General features: G+C 44.2%; 1 protein-coding gene across 8 annotated transcripts in view; it reads right to left on the reverse strand.

Annotated features, from left to right (window-relative positions):
- Positions 1–12,933: 12,933 nt before the first annotated feature.
- The window catches only part of Prune2 (prune homolog 2 with BCH domain), a 263,107-nt gene continuing 255,198 nt past the window's right edge, over positions 12,934–20,842 (reverse strand). For 6 of the 8 annotated variants that reach the window (XM_052714512.1, XM_052714514.1, XM_052714517.1 and 3 more), the window contains 2 exons: positions 20,632–20,679; positions 12,934–16,165 (listed from right to left, as the gene is read on the reverse strand). In XM_052714512.1, the coding sequence (XP_052570472.1) occupies positions 16,135–16,165; positions 20,632–20,679 (79 nt within the window). In that variant the 3' untranslated portion in view covers positions 12,934–16,134. The remainder of the gene's footprint in view (positions 16,166–20,631; positions 20,680–20,842) is intronic. The other 2 variants (XM_052714516.1, XM_052714518.1) reach the window with 1 other exon arrangement.

Genomic DNA, 20,842 nt, shown 5'->3' on the forward strand with positions numbered 1-20,842 from the left:
CCCCCCAATTTTGTTTTGTTTTTTTGAGATGGGGTTTCTCTGTGTAGCTCTGGCTGTCCTGGAACTCTTTCTGGAGACCAGGCTGCCCTTGAACTCTGAGATTCACCTGCCTCTGCCTCCTGAGTGCTGGGATTAAAGGTGTGGGCTACCACTGCCCGGCTCACGCTTTCTTTTTAATATATAACCCACAGTGCCGTTGTATATTTAACAACACAGAGAGTCCAGTTAGCTGCATGTACGGGTATGGGGCCATCCACTAGGGTATGAGAGACCCTGTCTCTTAAAGTCATCACCTTAGGTTCTTAGGATTACAGCACGTGAACTGAGGGTTGGGAGAGCATACACATCCAACCCAGAGCAGAAGGTAAGAACCAAAAGCAATTTTTGTTTTGTCTTGATTTTGAGCTGGGATCTCACACATTTTGAACTTGCTGTATAGTCAGAGGTGATCCTGAACTTCCTGATCCATCCTCCTTCCTCTAACTCATGAACTATTCCAGATACATATAACTCAGAAACATTATGTATATCTTCTACCCTGGAATTGTTTATATTTATTATTTATGTCTAGGAGAAAATGCAGGCATGACCTGGTGGCCAGCCGACCTAAATAAGAAGCACGGCAATCATGCTCCTGACATCAGAACACTGTACTCCCCACATCTCTTCCACATAGAGACTCTGGTGGTATGAGCGCTCACTGTTCAATTTGAGGTAATGTGCTAACCAATCACAGTCGGTAGGCTTCTGATATATGTCTGGAGTGGTTCATCTCCATGCCTTTACCAACCTACAGCCATTCTGGTCTTATCAGGGGGTATTCTGGTAATGAGAACACTTATGTAGTCTTATCTATATTAAATTTCTATTAGGTTTATTTATTTTTGTATGTGTAGGGGTATGTAGGCACATGTGTAAGGAGGTTGGAGAACTTGCAGGAACTGGTTCTGTCCTTCCATCATGTGAGTTGCAGGGATCAAGCTCAGGTAGTTAAGCTTGGGAGCAAGAACCTCCACCTGCTGAGCTATCTCACCAGCCCTTAGAACAACAGACGCTGCTCATGCCTTCCGCAGGAGCACCCACCTGTAGCCAAGAGGAGCGGAGCTTTGTTGAACTAGTGTCAAAAAGACATAGAAGCTGGAGCATTGCCACATGCTTCGAGGATCCTTTGGACGCTGGTTGCCTGGTTAAATACAAAACGGGAAGGACACACTGAATGCAGCGGGAAAGTCAAGGGTCAGGTTGCCGCCAGGCTGCGTGCTGCTTCAGGATGCAGTTAGTTGTTTGCCTCCACTCTTCTGTGTCTATGCTCTTCAAGTTCAAGCTCCTCAGGGAGGTACAATGCCTTTACGCAAGTTCAGACCTACAGTCTTCCAGATTCACCTGCCCTAGAAAACATGGTAACGATCACAAAAGGCTCCTGAATAATCTTGCTAGGTGCCAGTCATATGACTACCCATCTCTGAATTTATCTATCTGTCTATCTATCTATCTATCTATCTATCTATCTATCTATCTATCTATCTACTTATTTTTGAGATAGGGTTTCACTATGTAGCTTTGGCTGGCCTGAAACTCAGTACGTAGACCAGGCTGGCCTCAAATTCACAGAGATCTGCCTGTCTCTGTTTCCTGAGTGCTGGGATTGAAGGGGTGTGCCATCCATGCCTAACCATCTCTGAACCTATTACCAGGGAATGGAATGGTCCTTTGGGCCAGACCTAGGACAGATTTCCATTTGGACAATAAAGGTGACTGTGGGGCCAACTCCACCTGTACACAGAGGTAATTTCCCTAGAAATGAGTATAGCTCATTACAGATACAACTGATTCCTATGAAAAGAAATGATAATGGACACACAGTCTCTGTCTTCAGAAATCCCGTAGTTTTAAATGTGATAAGCATTTTAAACAACTTGCCTTCTAGGTTAGTAGTACTTTGAAAAAGTCTTCTCGAATCCCTGGCCACCTGCTCTGGCAGATGTTATGTGGGACAGAGATGAGCCATTTCTTCAGGCCTTGCCTAAGTTGCAGACTAGTAGGTACAGTGAATGACTGGGATTGTCCCAAGCCACTTAAGAGGTAGAGCCATAATGAATGAATGATCCAAGGAGTATTAGCATTCTCAAGAGGGGCAGACCTGATTGAATGAACATGTAGTACACAGGAACTGACAAGATTAGCTTCCTGAATGGAGCAGGGTAGTCCAACAATGACTGTCTGCATACTGGCAAAGCCAAGGACCCAGTAAGCTGCTCAGACCACGAAGCTGGACACCTCAGCAGTCCCAAAGTGACACTGACGGCCAGGAAGGTCCCTAGAAAGCCTCTGGTCTTCAGTCTCCATTGGAAAACCAAAGAACCTGGCTTCCAATGAAGGATGGCCACAGCAGTAGCCATGCAGATTACATGTATCCACCAGCAGGGAGTTCAGGCAGGCAGGCAGGCAGGCAAAAGCAGCCCTACTTTCCCCTCAGACCAACAGAAGGTGCTGCCACCCCGGGCAAGGGCTTCTCTTCCTCATCTAATCCCTCCTGAAAATTCCCTTAAAGATCCAGCCAGAAGCATTTCTCTCAGTTGATTCCAGATTCATTCAAATCGACAACCATGCCTAGCCATCACACAAGGGTGGGTTGGAATTTTTAAATTACAAATGCATTTTAAAAATTAAAATTCTATGACTGATTTGGAAGAGAAATTCAAGTTTAAAACACAGCAAGAGTTCCCGTTTGCGTTTCTATTGCTTAACCCCTAAATTTCCAAATCTTCTAGTGGTCACCTGCATCCCCTCCCCAACTATCATAATATCAGCAGCTCTAGACCAGTTTCCATGGAAAGAACAGGAGGCAGATTGATAGCGGAAGCTGGGCATGGATTCTAAAAGTAGTTAGTATTGGCAAGTGCTTCATTTATTTGTTATTTCTTTCCTGCCAGCTCAAGGATTCTTTACTGATTCTGCCCTCTCCAAAGCTCAGGGCAACAGCTTGACCCTGAACACACTCTCTTTGAGGAAAGTCTGCTCCTGAATTCTGTCTTTTGTATGATTTACGTCCACATAGTGAACGTGAGGCTCAGGATGAGACTGTTTCCTCTTGAGAGCACATTGACCATTTCTGTACTCCCAGGAAGGACTTGGGAAAGTCAGCACTCCCTATGCAGTTAGGAAGAACTGTCCTTTCTGAAGGCTAGCTTTCAGTGACTATCGCATTTCCCAATGAACCCAAAGAGCTTCCTGTTATTTTATTTTAAGAATGATTTTAAAGGTGTCCAAGGGGGCCAGAAAACAGCATTGGATCCTTCATAGGCAGTTGTGGGCTGCCCGATGGGAGTGCTGGGACCTGAACTCAGGTCCTCTGCAGGAGCAGCAAGCACTTTCAGGGGTTGAGGCATTTTTCCAGACCTCCTCCTAGTCTTTTTTTTTGTTTTGTTTTGTTTTGGTTTGGTTTTTTGAGACAGGGTTTCTCTGTGTAGTTTTGGTGACTGTCCTGGAACTCACTCTGTAGCTTAGGCTGGCCTCGAACTCACAGAGATCCACCTGGCTCTGCCTCCCAAGTGCTGGAATTAAAGGTGTGCACCACCACAGCCCGGCATCCTCCTATTTTTTGACCTGAGGTAGAAGCGGCTAATGATATCAACTAAAAGGAAAGTGTGGTTGACGGCTCTTTGAGGTGGATGTGTTTTCCATCAGAGCATGATCGATTGCTGCTTGCCCTCTCCAGCCTCAGAGGAGAGAAGGGAGCAAGGAGAAGACTGTTCTAGTCAAAACTGTTGAACTTGGCCATAGCTCAAAGAAGTGCACCTGGCTGAGCTCAGTGCACCACTCCCCAGGGCTGTGCATTTGGGGATCAGGCACCCCACAACTGACTTCATTTTCTCAGATCACCTCAGACACAAAATGAGGTAGAAAACTGAACTGAGTTTATTGCTGAGAACATGGCTTGGCTTAGTGTTTGTGGGCACAGGAAAGGTAATAGGGATTCTGTGGGGATTTGTGGCCTGGGATCACTAACTGGCAAGTACACGAAAAATTTCAGATGTCAAACTGAAAAATTATAAGCCATTAAATAAAAATAATGGCTACCTTCTCTGAAAAATGAATAAAACATCATAGCCAAGCCCATGAGAGGAGAAATACATTATATGCTTGGCTTTTGAGAAATGCAAATAGAAACAAAAATATTTTCCTCTACCAGAATGATCAAGATTAAAAAGCTTTCAAAGCCGAATGCTGGTCAGCATTGGCAAAGAGCCTCTTTGGGGCCAAACTCTAGCCGGGTTCCCTGTACCCTTTTCTCAACTTGGCTTCTGGCTTAGCATGTCAGTCACAAGCTTGGAAGCATAGATGAGACTTAAACACTAACCTAGCTTCTAGAAGTTCCAGGCTATGTCCCCAGGATGACCTCAGCCCCCTTACTGTGCCTGCCCAGGGATGCTCAGCCCTGGCAAAGGATGCTCTGTAATTTGAGCTAGCACAGGCCCTTCACCACCCCTTCAAAGAGCACTGATTAACAAGGGCTGGTGGCTGTGAATCTGCTTCCCACCCACACAGCTTGCGATAAGCTTCTGTGTGCTTCTAGGAAATTATCTGAAAGATTTCTGCACGGGAAAAGATGTTCAGAACACAAGATGTCCTTGCTGTCTCTCTCTAGGTAGCGATAGACAAGTATACGTGTGTTTCAGAGGAATTCATCCAGAAAGGTTTTCCCTAAGCTGAAGGGTGAGCTGCATGGCTTTTACTCTCTTTTCTGGCATCATGTTTTGATGTATTTAGTTGTAAAAAGCACATGTCTTTTCTCTAAGAAAAAAAGAAGGCGAGTCTGTTTTATTTTTATGCTGAGAAAATGGATTACAACAGTAGATGAGAGGCACTGAGTGGGCAGGGGCCCTGGCTTGGTTCTGGCCTTGGTGGTCTCACTGCCCAGCTCTCATACCGAGGACATCACAGGAATGTCAACTCCCAGCTGCAAGTTCAAGTGACGACACAAGGAGAGAACCGTGCTCTCTTGTCTTTTTTCTACCTTTATATATTTTCAATTAAACATGTATCATGAGTCACTGCCAACGGTGACAAAGAACCAACACTATTAAAATGTGTTTATTATGTTTATAAAAAATTCTGGATAGCCAGTATAGATTTTATTATTTAAAAAGTTGTACATATACTTATCATATACTTACTTGTTTATTTTGGATATGTGTGTGTGGGTGTGTGCATGCCACGGTGCAGTGTGTGGTGGCGGGGGTGGGGTGGGGGGCAGAGAACAACTTGGAGCAATTGGTTCTCTCCTACAATATGGGTCCTTGGAATCAAACTCAGATGGCTAGGCTCAGTAGCAAGTGCCTTTGTCAACTGAGCCACCTCGACAGCCCTAGAATGCATTTTTGAAAATCACTCTTAGGTGAGAAAATAATTTTGAATGTGAAACATGCAATTACCTCTTATAATGGAGAGGGAATCATTTCTCTGTTAGGTTTTACTAGCTGTAAAGCTATTTATGACTCTAAGAGTATTGTGTTGCTCCAATGGCAGGAGGTCCAGTGTCCTTGCTGGGGCTACTGGCTGGGAGGCAATCTTCTCCAGTAAGTTTCCAAATAGATGAGCTCCAAAGCCTGAGCATTGTAGGGTTGTATTGACCATCATTGGGGACAATAATTCAGAGTAAAGCCATCCACAGAAGTGAGTCAAACTGACAGCAGAGAGAATCTAAGTCTTGGTCATGGGCTTTTATTGGAATGAGAAGTTTGATTTGACTTAACTTTTGGTCAGGTTTCTATGACTTACTTCCTCAAGGGTACTGACTAAATACATGACCCTTCCTAGGACATTTACTATGACTTCCTAACTTGATGACTCACCTCCTGTCCATGACCCCTGTGATCCTGGACCCCTGGGCCTGATCCCTTCTCACCTTTATTTTTATTTTATGTGCATGCGTGTTTGCCTGTATGTTTGTCTGTGCACCATGTGCATGCAGTGCCTGCAGAGTCCTGAAGAGGGCATCAGATCCCATGAGACTGGAATTATAGATGCTTGTGAGCCACCATGGAGGTGCTGGAAACCAAACCTGGGTCCTCTGGAAAAGCAAACATTGCTCTTAAACCTTGAGCCATCTTTCCAGCTCATAGGTCTGGTATCTCTGATTCATACATAGTTTACTCTGCATGAGTTCTAGTTTTTGGGGGTTTGACATCTCCTACCTCATACACAGGATCTACAAGATTACTCCAGCCAAAGAGACCATTTCCTGGGTCTGTGTCACAAATACTGTGACCTGACCTTAAAATATGTCTAACAAACATTGGTTAGTTGGGTAAGTGCTGTGAATGAACATGAAGACCAGGCAGTGAGCACTCAAGAAGATTCCTGCTGGAGAAGTCATGAGTTCTAATACATATGGTTCAGAATGTTTCCACAACACTGATGCCTTAACTATTATGTTGGCCACACATTAATTAATATGAAAGGCTTTGCTTCTTGGCTGTGGGGAAGTTGAGGGATGAAAAGGGTAGGTTTACAGCTTCAGTTTGGAGCCTGCAGATTTAGACACTAAGCAACAGGATGGGTAGCGCTGCTCAGTCAAACACCGACAACACACTAGAGACCAGTGGGATGGGTGCTATGCTGTATGCAACACTGCGAAAAACCAGGCTGCTGAGAAGCATTCCTTTGTGCAGAGTGCCTGGGACTGCACTGCCTAGTTTATTTGCCTGGGACATTTCTATCAGTCTTCTATTCAGGCTTCCTAGGTGAAGATATGTTCTTGTCTGGTATCAAAGGTCCAACTGGCTGCAAGACTATCCATGGGATGGGCCTGAGGTGCTTCAGGATGGAAAATATCAGTGAGAACTCATGGGCTTCAATACTTGTAGAGACAGACATAAAAATGTGTGTGTGTGTGTGTGTGTGTGTGTGTGTGTGTGTGTGTGTGTGTGTGTTCTGTAACTCAGTGTAACTAAAAACCCTGATTTTCTGTGTAACAAAGAGCACATTCAACCAGGGCTCTGGAAAGAAGTTGAGGAATTCCCAGGCTGGGCTGTGGATAATTACAGTCACATTTGGAATATCTTATGCCAAAGTAGAGAATTGTTCCAAGACTGATGAGGACTTATCAAGGCACACAGAAGCTAAATTGAAACAGCCTGATTACAGGGAACAATTTGAGGACCAAAATAAATAATCCCACTTACAGAGAGCCTATTGAATAAAGTAAGATTTTATAAGTTCGTGCCAACAGAACTATATTAGTAAATTAAAAGTCTGATGGGCAACAGGCTATCTATGCATACCCAGATCTCTACCACAACAAAATCATTAGTTACAAGGGGCAGAAAAGCATTTTTCCCCCAGTGGGAAAGCCTTACAATACTTTGTAATCAATTATTCAAAATGAGCATCTGCAGGGTGCAGCTGGAAAATCATAAGTCAGTTCTGATGTACTATTGCCAAGGATGAGTAACATGAATCCAACAGCTACAACCAAGTTGAGGGACACTAAATGGAACAACTGTAACATTCACAAATGCCAGGGCTGCAGAAGTCATGGAAAGCTGAGGAATCATGCCAGGTTGAAGGAGACTAAAGAGGCACAAAGACTAAGTATAAATGTGGTCTGGATCACATCCTTCTCTACAAAGGACATTTATTGAGACAATGGGTGAAACTTGAAGAACACAGGGATTGAACAGCAGTATGTTCTAATGATAGTTTCCTGATGATGTCTTTGTGGGTAGAATACACTGGATACTGGCTGATGGTGAAGAACTCTGTAGACAACCCACTGATAAATGTCTTCTTCCCTTTCCTTCCTTGCCTCTCCCTTCTTCCTCTTTACCCTCTACTGCAAGGCATTGAACTTCTGCCTTTGAAATATCACATGTCCTGGTTATAGCTCCATCCCTGTTCTTGCAATGCTTGAGATTATCACTAAACAAAAATAAAAACCAAGGGCTAGAGAAATGACTTAGCAGTTAAGAGCACTTGCTACTTTTCCAGAGGACCGGAGTGATTCCCAGCATCCACATTAGGTGGCTGACAGCTATCTGTGACTCTAGCTCCTGGGGATCCGACATGAACCTCTGGCTTCTTGGGGCACCTGGATTCACACCCACATGCAAACACAGCCACATTCACACAAAAATAATAAAAATAAATCTGAAACAAAAAAAAAATCTAAAACCAAGAAGCAAGCGGCAGAAGTAAGAGTTTCGAAGGAGTATGGCAGGGGCTGGAGCAGTGTGGCTGACTAGCTAGCTTTCCATTGCTGTGATGAAACACCACGAGCAAAAATAATACTGGGAGGGAAGGGTTTCTTTTCCTTTCACTTCCACATCACAGTTCATCCATGAAGGAAGCGGTGACAGAAACTCAAGGCAGGAACCTGGACGCAGGAACTGAAACAGAAGTCATGGGAGGAGTGCTGCCTTCTGGCTTGCTCATCATGCCTTGCTCAACTTGCTTTCTCACATACTCAGGACCACCAGCCCAGGGGCAGCACCACCCAGAATGAACAATGATCAGTTAAGAAAATGCGCCACAAACTTGCCCACAGACCAGTCCAGAGGAGCATTTTCTCCAATGGCGTTCCCTCTTCTCAAGTGACTCTAGCTTTTGTCAAGTTGATATTAGACTCACCACTACAAGGGCTATCAGAGGCAAAGAAACTCGTTTGTGTGGAAGAAGAGTCAAGAAGGAAATGAGATGCAGGCATGGTTGGCAGAAACTAAAGTTGAGGCTAGGGCTAGCAATGGCCTTGGAGATCAGCTAACATCTCCAGACAAAGGCTAGAGCAGTGTGGAGCGGGGAGAGAAACCGTAGATTTTTTTTTTGTAATGCTTTATCTGTATTAAGCCCTAAGTTGGACATTGAATTACAATTTAACCAGTATATAAATATAGAGGATGAAACTTTGATCCACATTTTTTAAAAAGTGGACAAAGGGAGGCTCACAGAGGTGAAGGAACTTGTTTAAAGTAATACAAGCTAGTAAGTAGAACCAAGATTGAAATCCCAGCATGGCTGATCTGAAAGACAGTGAGAGGGCAGAGAAATGGTCTCATCAAAGCTTAGGGAAGACAGCTTAACCTTTGGCCCCAGACACTGGAAAGGGCACAGGGACTGAGAGGGAAAATGTTGGTTTGCCATGGCTGTTGACACCAGGATGTGAATAATCTGAAGACACGTGTCTGTTGAATTCTTGGGGGAACAGAAGAAAAAGCAAAGGAGGAAAACATGGACAAACACCTTCACTAACAAGCTAGAGGAAGCAGGAGTCCAGGGATTTTGCAGAGGGCTTGAGGGTATGACAAAAGACTTCCAGGGTGGTTTTAACAATCTCCACTTCCTGGTTTGTATACCTTGTGTGGGTCTATTGACTTGCCTGTTATGAAAGAACAGAACAACTTAGAAAATATCGCTTTTGTGATGGATGACATCACAAAAAAAAAATGTGCCTTCCATCTTGCGAGTCTCTCCCCCTCAACAAGTTTTCCATGTTAGACAGATCCACAAGGCAAAGATCTGAGGACTTCCGCTTACAGGCGGTGTGAATGGGGTCCTCAGTCCACCAACCACCAATAAAGTGAATCCTGCTCCAAGCCAGGCAGGTAAGCTTGGGACCGGATTCTGCCCCAGCGAAACCTTGATGGAGACTTGATAGACACCCCAGGCCAACACCTACTTTGTACCTGTGAGAGAAGCGAAATTTCTGACCCCCAGAAACTGAAATCAGTATGTGTTGCTTCAAGGTGCTGGGGTCATTGGATAGATTATATTGTCAATATTCAAGGACTCTACTGTTGTAAATTCATTTGCTGAAATTTATTTATATCCTCAAATCAATACTTGGGGCACTTTCACGGCCATTTATGAACATGTGCAGAGTGGAGGCACATTTGCACAGCCGGAGACAGGAACTCCAGCTGAGGTTGAGCAGGTGGGGCTATGTCTTTGCTTCAGCTTGCCTGCTATAAACAAGTGTCCTTTCCTATGGTTTTCCTTCTGTTCTTTTTTGTTGATTTCACAATTGAAGAGGACTCCCAAGTGTAGAGATGAGTACTGCTTAATATTTTTAAATGCACAAGGGCTGCAATGTGTCTTCTTTTGCTGTTGTGTTGCTTGATGGTGGGAGACAGATCCAGGGTCTTGTGTGTGCTAAGCACGTGCCTTACGGGGCTAGACCTCCAGCCCTGGGACTCGTCTTCTGGAGAGATTACGCATGCAGAGAAGCTCTGCTCTGGCTGGGATATATTCAAGCTGTTGGCTACTAACTCAATGTTAATAAAGTAAAAACATATCAAATAGGTGTTTTTAAAAACACACACAGACACACACACACACACACACACACACACACACACACACACACACACAGAGAGAGAGAGAGAGAGAGAGAGAGAGAGAGAGAGAGAGAGAGAGAGAGAGAGAACACAAGCAAGTTACTGTGCTGGTTGGTTGATGGAAATGCTATAACCAGAGGTTCCTATTAACCCAGCCCTGTGCCTCTTCCCCATGCAATGGATCGGTGTGCACTAGTTCATGCTGTGTTGATTTCATAGGACAGAACCATCATGGACAATGAGAATCAACCACAACGTGTTAACGGCAATGGCTAACGAACGTGATGGACGACTGGATAATTCATCTCACTCACTTAAGAGGGGAGAGTGTCAAAAGGAAATCAAGGTCAAGTGTCCAGGGCTGTCTATTCCTCATTAGGGATAAGACTGCAGAAACGGAGAGCAGTTATTTCTGTCAAAATAGTCATATATTAAAAAGAAAAAAGTTTCCTGGTTGAGAAGGTTGTTTTAGGGGCTGGAAAGATGGTTCAGTTGTTTAGAGCACTTACTGCTCTTGCAAATGACCCAAGTGTGATTTCCAGCACCCGTGTTGGTTGGCTCACACTCACCTGTAACTCCAGTTCCAAGGGCTTTCTGGCCTCCTTAGTCACTGCATGCACATAGTACACACATAGGCAGGCACACACACACACACACACACACACACACACACACACACACACACACACACAGAGTACAGGCAAATGCATGCTCATTAAAAAAAAAACCAAACAATCTTTAAAGAAGGTTATTTTGGGCAAATGTGAATGAAACTATCTAGGAAAATTAGCCCCCCCCCCCAAAGCATCTTCCACTCTGTAAAGCCCGAAGTGTATGTGGATCAATACTTTGAAAGTCATCAGATGAGTTAAAAACTCCATGACTGTCTAGAAGGATGAAATGGGGCAGCTCCTGGCAAGGCGTGTGCACACGGACAGCCAATGCACTGAAAGGGCACAGGAGACGGAGCAAAGGGACCAGCCCTTTGGAGACCCAGACTGCCTAAGCACAGCTTTTCCATGACCTCCCCTGAGAGGCACGGCTTCCGCGGCTGAAGGCTGATTCACTCCGTAAGACTCCCTTTGATTTGAATTATTAATTAGGCTCCCCAGTCCACCCCTCATCTCACACCCTGCATTCGCTCCAAAGAGTGGGCTAAGTCCCTGAAAACACGTGGGTCTGCATAATGTCTGTCTTTGTTCGGCATGTGTGTATTTGGGGAATGTTTTTTTTTTAACTTTTCTACCTCTGCCCTGTGATTTAAGTGCTCCTCTGAATGTGTAGCTTGTTGCTCTTCACAGCTGAGCCACGTGAAACAGTGTGCACCTGCCTCATTCCACCCAGTCTCCCCCCAGTTCCCACCACCACAGGCACAGCCTGGCATCTTTTTTTTTTTTTTTTTTTTTTTTTTTTTTTTTAGTTTTTCCAGACAGTTTCTCTGTATAGCTCTGGAGCCTGTCCTGGAACTCACGTTGTAGACCAGGCTGGCCTCAAACTCAGAGATCCACCTGCCTCTACCTCCTGAGTGCTGGGATTAAAGGCATGTGCCAGTCTAGCACTCTCTCATCTGTGATTATTTCAGCCTCCTCTTTGCTTCTTCCCTCCTTGATTCTAATATTCACCAGGACTTGTGCGGAGAACACAAACCCCTCACTTTTTGTTAATGTAATTATGGATTCCGAGTGTTTTGACTACAAGAGTGTGATTCTGGACTGGGTATATGTGGTGCTGGGGATTGAATTTAGGGCTTTGTACATGCTAGGTGAGCATTCTACCAACTGAACTACACCCCTAGCCTCCCACAACTATTTATTTAGTTTACAAAAGTATAGTAGTGGGGCTGGAGAGATGGCTCGGACGATAAGAGCACTGACTGCTTTTCCAGAGGACCTGGGTTCAATTCCCAGCACCCACATGACAGCTCACAACTGTCTGTAACTCCAAGATCTGATACGCCCACAGACATACATGCAAGCAAAACACCAGTGCATGTAAAATAAAAATAATTTTAAAAAAGTATAGTCATGGTTTCTAACTCTGGTTTTGCCTAAAAGCTATGAAAGTTCATCAAACAAAACTCCAGAAAAAAAGGGGGGGAAGGGGAGAGACTAAAATGACAAATGCCTCTTTGTGCACCCATGCATGCATGCTGCAGTGTGTGTGTGTGTGTGTGTGTGTGTGTGTGTGTGTGTGTGTGTGTGTGTGTGTTTTGCTGGAGATCAAATAGAGAACCTTGCTCATTTCAAGTACATGTTTTACCACTGAACTACACCCCAAGCCCTAAGTACACTTTAATTTAAAAATAAATATGTTATGAAAAGGTAAGTGACAGAGAAATGCAAAATAAAGTAACCATGAAATACGGGGACACTCCCAAAATGAGAAGTTATTTACCCAAGGAGTAAATGATACACTTTGAAAGTATAGTGCAAAGAACTCCAAGACATGAAAGGTGATACTAGAAAGAGAATAATACAGTTTAGATGGCCAGGAAAACCAAAATATATACAGTTTGCCGGTGGCAAGTGCCAAGTATATCATGTTCCTGCTAAGGGAGGCCACAGAGAGTTTCACTAAGTTGAAGAAGGAAACCACAACATGTGGAATCTATTTTTATTTCTGAGTTACACAGCAAAGGTTTATAGATATATTGTGTTTTACATATCTTCATACTTTTAATCCATACTCTTTAGGCAGAATTTGTTTACTAAAACATGTCTAATCTATACTTTATTCTGAGCAATCCAATACATGTAGAAAACTCTTTCAATATATAAAAGGTTAATTTGTGCACATCTAGATATTCCTAAAGCAGCAGACCACAGGAGCATTGTTGATAAGACAAGAGTTGTGCAGAACCATAAAGGAATCCTCAAAATTACATCCTAGGAATGGAGGCTAGGGAGAGTGACTTCCTTGCTCATCAGTACGCCCTAAGGAGGAACTTCATATAACACTGTATGGCTTCAGCAGAACTTTGGGGCCTTCCTCCATCCCTAGCTGTTGCCCTCAAACTTCTCATTCTTCATCAACTACCTTCTGTGCAGATTTTTGTTCCATCCCTTGGTCAAAAGCCAGCCAAACAGTAGCTGCTACTTAGAGTGAAAACACCACTTTGGCCCTGATGACCCCTGGTGTTCCCTTAACTACAAATCTACAGGAAAAAGTGCAAAGCAGTTCCCGGCAGTCAGACCAAAGCAAGAACGCTGAGGTGCAGGCACCAGGGCTGAGCAGTGTAAGAGTTCTATCTACCTGCTTATGGGCTATTTGCGGGGATTTGCTGGAAGTCTATTCATTTGCTGAACAAGGTGGCTTTTCTCTAGCACGTGCAATTAAAGTAACTTGTTTCCTGAAGATAATAAAATAGCATAAGCTTAGATGTTGGAATGATATTACAGCCCAGGATATTCCAAACAACATCATTTATTTGAAAGATGCTCACACTAAATTTACTGTGTCATGTCACCTGAATGATCTTCCACACACAGGCTGGACAAGCTCAAAGAAAATGTAAATGGCCGGGTTGTTACCATATCTGGTGGGTTGTGGCAAGCACACTCTCTCAACAGGCCCGTGTCTACGGATTTGCTGAGTTGAACTCTGAGGTCTTCACGACTTCATGGGTTCAACATGGTTGGGAGAAACTGTAATTCATCTTCCAAGTGGGACTGGATGGAGCTAATGTGTTAAGCAAGTGAGCAAATGAGAATACTGTGTAGTTATACTTACATCACCATGATGTTCAGGGTTAGGCTTCCGAAAGGTCAGGGCAGGTTAGGAAAGCCTAACTGATTCTGGGATTTTTCTATCAAATTAGCCAAATGTAATGAGGAAGGAGATTAAAAAAAAAAAAAAAAAAGACAAAGGCCAAAAAAGATACCAGGTTGAAAGGGATCGGAGGGTGAAACTAGATGGTGATGTGGAGGCTTATGAAGGAAAAGGAACTGGCCCATGTAATAACGTGTGAGCTTGTACGGAAGACAGGATTAGAAACAGACATGAAACAAATGGAGCCAGAGAAACCCTGTCACCTGGGCAATGAAGTTTCCCTGCTGAGGGGACTTCTCCAGGGCTCAGAGTGTAGACAGCTCTCCTCAACAAAGCCACCAGGCAGGGCCTGTCTTCACTCTGTCCTGATGTCTGCCAGCGACTTGGTAACTGTTTGACTCTGGAGAATGATTCCCAAGAGAAGTTTTCTGGATGGCTTCAGTTTGAGTCCGGCCATCGCGTGCTTTTCTGTGAAGGACCCCTTGCTTGTCTTGATAGGCCATGGGTGGATATTTCACTGTCTGTAAATGTCAAAATGTTCTTTACAAGGCCAGACATGGTGGTGCAAACCTATAATGCCAGCACTTCGGAGGCCGAGGCAGGAGGATCACCACAAGTTTGAGGACAACTGGATTTACATAGTAAGTTCTAGGCCAATTATGGGACATGGTGAAATCTTGTCTTGAAAGAAAAAATGTTTTTGACAAAAACCAATGAGTTTACATCCGCTCTGCCCACTCAGTTGGAGAAAGCATTAAATAGATACAAAAGGTGCAGAGGCCAGGGTAGGAATGGGTGGGTACATTTGGTAGCATAGGGGTCAGCACACTTTTTTTTTTCTCCTCTAAAGATGTGTTTGTGGAGAACTGTCTGCTGTCACTATTCCATTCTGGAGGGGAAGGCGTGAAAGACGCTTCAGACAGCATGAAAACAAATGTGTGTCTCTGTGTTTCAGTAGCATCTTATTTTAGGATACTAAACTCTGTAAAATGTCCTAGTATGGTTAAATATGACTAATTGAAGGAAACAACCTTCTCTTACAGTGCAGCCCTACCCTTGGAACAGCTTGGAAGCCTTTGCTAGAGATCCACAGATTAGAAATTACACCAGCAATTTAAAGGGCATATAAAAACCAGAAACAGACTATTTCATAAAGGCTAGTATATACTTGCACTAAATTTTAAATCTCTTAAAGCAGGTTGCTTTTGCAATGCATATGAGTGTTAATTTTGGATGATTCAATGTTGCCAAATAACGTTTGAGTGGGCCACCTTGGAGCTGGCATTTGAAGTTTAAAGGCTCAAACCTGCTTTGTAGCCTGAAGCATAGTTAGCTACTAAAAATTTGATGTTCATCTTACGTTTCACAATATGAAGTTCTTCAAAGATCATTAGGGAAATAATGTCCTAGAAGAGGCATTACAAACAGCTATGTAAAGTAAAGCTTACATGAGTTATAAAGCCTAGGTTCCTTTTGAAAAATTAAAAGGAGACTCAAGTGGACATGAAGGGAGCAGGTGCCTTAGCTGATGAGGATTTCATATCTGTCTGTCTGTCCTAATCAGACTCAGCATTTCATAGAGTTCTAGAGAGCCACATTCCTGGGACAAGGCAAGCCCTGTGTATCTTAAATCCACAACAAGCTCCACAGGGAGATTCAGTCAGTCTACGGACCTGTATTTACACCTGTCTAACAGCAGAGTTAGGCTATGCTTTTGGTAAAAGCCAGTCTAAGGAACCAAGTCCCGATGCACCAAGGGTTACCATAATATTAAAATGGAAGGTCCTCTTTTCTTGCTAAGGTTCAACTAAAACTATTGAGGCACGTAATTGGCAAAATAGGAAAATACACAACATTTCATAAAATATCTTAACAGTAAACAGATTCTCTTCCCGTTTCCCCCCCCTTGGACATTTCCAATGGCAGCAGGTGGCGCGAAGTGGAGAAAGGTGACAGCAGCCCTGTCTCTTCCAGGCAGGCCTCTTCCGGCAGAACCATGAAGCAGGCAGTGATCCCTCCTCCGGCAGGCTGGCTAGGGCTTCTCTTTCAGCTTCAGGTCAATACTGGTTTGGAGGGGGCGGGGGAGAGAAAAGAGACCAAATGAGGAGCATTCAATAATAATTCAGCCGCCACTCGTGTGCATCTTTCTTCAAATAACCTCGAGAGACCACCTGACTTTATGAGGGAAGAGTCATCGCCCAGTTGTTAAGTTTTTCCATAAAGTATTGACTCTAGGGGCCGGAGCGATGGTTAAGATGGCTTGGCAGTTAAGATTACTGGCTGCTTGCTCTTCCAGAGGACCTGGGTTTGATTCCCAGAATCCACATGGCCATTCGCAGCCATTTGCAACCCCAGGCCCAGGGAATCTGGTGCCCTCTTCTAGCCTCTATGGACACCAGGCATGCACAGAATGTACAGACATACATGCAGGCAAAACACACATACACATGTAAGTACATAAATAAATAAATATTTTAACAATAAAAATATTGACTGTTTCTTTTTACAAAATCGCTTCTGGAAGCATTTTCCACCTTTCCAAAAGGACCCAGAAATGAAAGGTTCACGTTAAGCCTCAAACCCAAAGTCAAATCAGATAAAGAACATCACCATGCCTTCCTATTTCAGTGGGTCACTTTTTCTTTCTTATGATAGTCAGTTTTTGGTGTCCACTTGACTGGAGAGATGGTACAGCACATCCCCCCTCCCCGCCCCTGTGTGTGTGTGTGTGTGTGTGTGTGTGTGTGTGTGTGTGTGTGTGTGTGTCTACCACAGGAGTCTGGACTGAGTGCTGAAGAGCCATCTTGAATGAGAGTGGCGTGGTCTATCAGACTCGGTGCCGGATGGCCTGGAAAGCAGAAGTCAGACAGGGCTTGCTCTCTCCTCACACTGTCCCTTCCTGTCTGGAAGTCTTTTCTCCTGCAGTTGCTTGTGGACCTCAGACTCTGGGATCTTTGACCTTTGAACACAGGCTCACACCAGCAACCCTCTAGAGAGCCCTCATCCTTGAATTGGGACTACATACTGGTCTTTGGGGTGTCTAAGCAGCAATTTGCTTTCTTGGCTCTCCTAGCTCCTCTCCAGCACAGAATAAACATTCTCAGAGTTGCATGGGTCTCTCTTCTGCCTTTTAACCGTCTTGTACCTGCCCCACACAGGAAGAGAACCAGAGCCAGTGAACGGCCAGAGAGAGAACTCCAGTCACGATAAAAAGAGGAACGAGTAATTTGAAAGGAACCTGTTAGGAAGTCTGGATTTCTCTCTGCCCCTCTGAGCTATCAGTCTGGCTAGGGTGGACTTTCCTGTGGCCCATGTGGCAAACAAGTCCTTTTTAGGAACTTTGCAGACAAAGTCACGTTAACCTAGACCACTTGTCTGTCTAGGGTGCACTTGTGTGCTGCTTTTCCTTTGAAATTCCCTCAGTGACTTCAGCACTTCATAACTGTGCACACTTGACCACATCACCTACGCCCTCCAAGTTCCCATTTCTGGGTTGTATCCCGTTAAGATAGATTGGCACAGTCTGTCTCACGACTAGTAAAGGAATAGGTCTAACTTGGCAATACTCTTCCCTGCTTAGGGAGTCTGAAGAGCCTGCTGTGACAGATGTGGTGAGTGGCCAGCTCAAAGGGGACCACTGGTAACTTATTTGTTTCTTGTGCCTTCAAGGATCTGACTTGTTATCTGTAGGACTTAACTTGGGTGGCATCTTCATTTGTTGACTGGACTCCTCTATCTGTTTCTAACATACTTTTACAAAGCAGGTCATGTTTTCTTTTTTAACTCCTTTTGCTTCTAAGATGTTGTTAGATGTACTCAGAAGTCAGCGCTAGGTCTCAGTTGGTAACTGGAGCTTTATTCTCTCTCTCATGGAGTTGGCTCAATTTTCCATTGAAAACACAAAGACATTCACTAATCTCAGATTCTGTAGAGTTTAAAGTAGGCAGTCACTGTGCTTTGCAATCCGGACCTTTGACAAATATCTGATCCAACACACTAGAATGGACATCTCCAACCCTGTCTTTCCTTTTCTTTTGTTCTGAGTCCTTTGTCAAACTTTTTGGGGTTTAAATCATTGCTTTGGTTTTTGGTAACTGAATAGCTGAAAGACTAATGCCTGTTTACCCAGAGTATGCAAAGAGCAACTGTGGGCAACTTCCTGATAAGTCTGCACAGGAAACCACTTTGCAGATGGCTTCTGAGACAAGAGCTACCTTGTGGAGTTAATGAAGCCACTGGTAATGCTTCTAATTCATCGTCACCAAACAACCATTGATCATACCATTTAGAAAATGCATTACAATGATAAATAGTCCTGCTATAACTTTGTGATATGAATGAATAAAATCCAAATCTAAAGTAAGAGGACAAGCACTGAAAGTAGTTTCCTAACCAAGTGTCCCATTGGAGAACAGCACCAATGGCAACTTTTGGCCAGAACTGAATGTAGATGGGGGATTCATCCTGTCTGGGGAGATGAGCTTAGCTGTCCATAACCAACTTGGCCCTGCACAAGAATGACCTCCCATCCAGTGGCAGGCTGGTCCCACTTCTTGTGAGGTTCCTTACCAGGTATGTGGCAATCCTATTTAATGGCAGTTAAGAATACTTGTGTTTTAGGGAGGACCGGCAAGGAAGGCATAATGTTCCTTCCCTCTGTGGAGAACAGAAGGTCACTATGGGACCCTTACATATCTTACTTCACATCATTCTTAGCCTGATGGAGCCCCCTGAAAGAGCTTGTGCCCAATTTGCAGTTCATCCATTCAGTACTAGCTACAGGTGTAAAATGCTCCCATGCAGGATCCTTCCATCTCCCCCAGAAGCCAGGAAAAGGTGAACAAAGCCCCTTAGTTCTAACATTCATTCTAATGTTAAAGCAAGCAAGCAAACAAATGCAAGTCTGGAGGTGGTGGGGGGGAACATTCTTGCCCACTCCTGTTCCTCATCTGGGATCTCATCCTGCTGGTTAGGGAGATGATATGCTTGGTAGGAGCTCAGGAAAGATAGGAACGAAGAAAAGGGAAACTTCCAGAGCACATGTTCTTCTAAGAATGGGAAGTAACATCGACAGTTGGCAGCATCCACCCTTCCCCTCACCCAGTCCTGGAGAGAGCCCGAACAGGAATAGGCATGCCACCCTCTACACCAACCCCACAGCCCTCTCACTAACGAGGAGCAGACAAACCAGGCAGGCAGAGGATTGGGTAAGCCCCCAGATGTCGCAGCAACAGGCCAACGAGGGAAAAGGCGAACTGTGGGTGCTGCTAAGAGTTCAAGGGGCTTTGCTTTGCAACAGGAGGAAATGCCCTGTGTTGGAAAAATGATTACAGTGGACTTAGAGACTGAGATATGTTTGCTTTGCAAAAAGGAATTTGCTTGAAGCAATTGGTGCTGTCATTTCAAAAGTTGGGACAAGAGTGACCTTTAGGAAATAGCTAGACGATTCGGAAGGTCCCCTTACAACAGTTATCCTGCCCTTTGTTCCTTCTTTTGAGTTGGGACTCAGTGTTTTGTCCCTAAACTTCCTTTAAGCTGTAAGGTCACCAAGGCAGCTGCAGACACTGCACTGTGCTTTTCAACTTCTCTCTGGACTAGGAGGAGACAAACAGTGCTACGGGAGACATGCTTAAGTTGACCTTTGCTTGCCTTTCTTGTTCCTGGGAACAAGGACAAGCCTAAATTGCTGGATGTCAAATTTCTAAGACTACACTGCTGACCACAGTTCTATGACACTGACATGGCCACTCTTACGTGAGCAGTTTCTGTCCTTTGTTAGATGAGAAGCAGCAATCATTTCAGCATAGACCACCTCCCTGATTTGAAAGCCATGGACTCTGGATCTGCAAGGTCAAGATTCAAATCCCACCTTGGGGCCCCCCCGCCCTTTTTTTTTTTAATGGCTGCAAAGCACTGGTTAGTCACATGCTTTATCCATAGTTCCTTTTTCTCTGTAAAATGTACTTCATAAGCTTACTCCAGGAGCAATCACAGGCACTGTATGTGAGCTTCTTACAGAGTCTGGCATAGGCTAAGGACTCTATGCATGTCCAGTTTCTATTTCTTACAGGACACAATATCCAACTATAAAATTCCAGAAGTCCCAGACAGATTCAACTGCCTCTTGGAACTTGCAAAGCAAAGATATTTCTTCCCTATCCATCAAAATATTAAATCCACATGGAAGGTTGAGCCTTTCCTAACTGCAATGGATGACGTAATTCCAAAAGCAGAGTTGCATTCCTCTTGCTCCAGTGTTCGTACAACTGGCCCCCAAATGCATTTGCTCATTTTTGGAGTGGAAAAGTGGGAGGTCAGGTGAAGCATTCCGTTGTCTTTGGCAGCAATCACTAAGACAACAGTATCTGGCAAATGTCTCTGTAATTAATTAGCCATTTCAGGAACAAAGCCCATGAAAGCTGAACATCTCATCAGGTTTACCCAATCCTGGATACATTAGTTTCCCTTTGAATCCAGCCATACGAAACTACAAGTAACCACATAGCTGTTATTGATGGCGAGTTCTTACTCCTTGTCCATAGAGGTCATTTCCGGATCATTGTAAAGGCAGCTCGTTCTGAGTGCAGGGGAAAACAAACAAACAAACAAATAGGAAGTAGTCAACATTTTCCCACTCTTGTGGCCATGTCAGCATCACTGGCTGGGGCATTTGAAACTGTTTAATGTGGTCCCATTTGCTACTCCTGTGATTCCAAATCTAAAACAAATGATGCCATTAA

Source organism: Peromyscus californicus, unplaced genomic scaffold (genome assembly GCF_007827085.1).
Source record: "Peromyscus californicus insignis strain IS unplaced genomic scaffold, ASM782708v3 Scaffold_4__1_contigs__length_199733344, whole genome shotgun sequence".
NCBI lineage: Eukaryota > Metazoa > Chordata > Mammalia > Rodentia > Cricetidae > Peromyscus > Peromyscus californicus.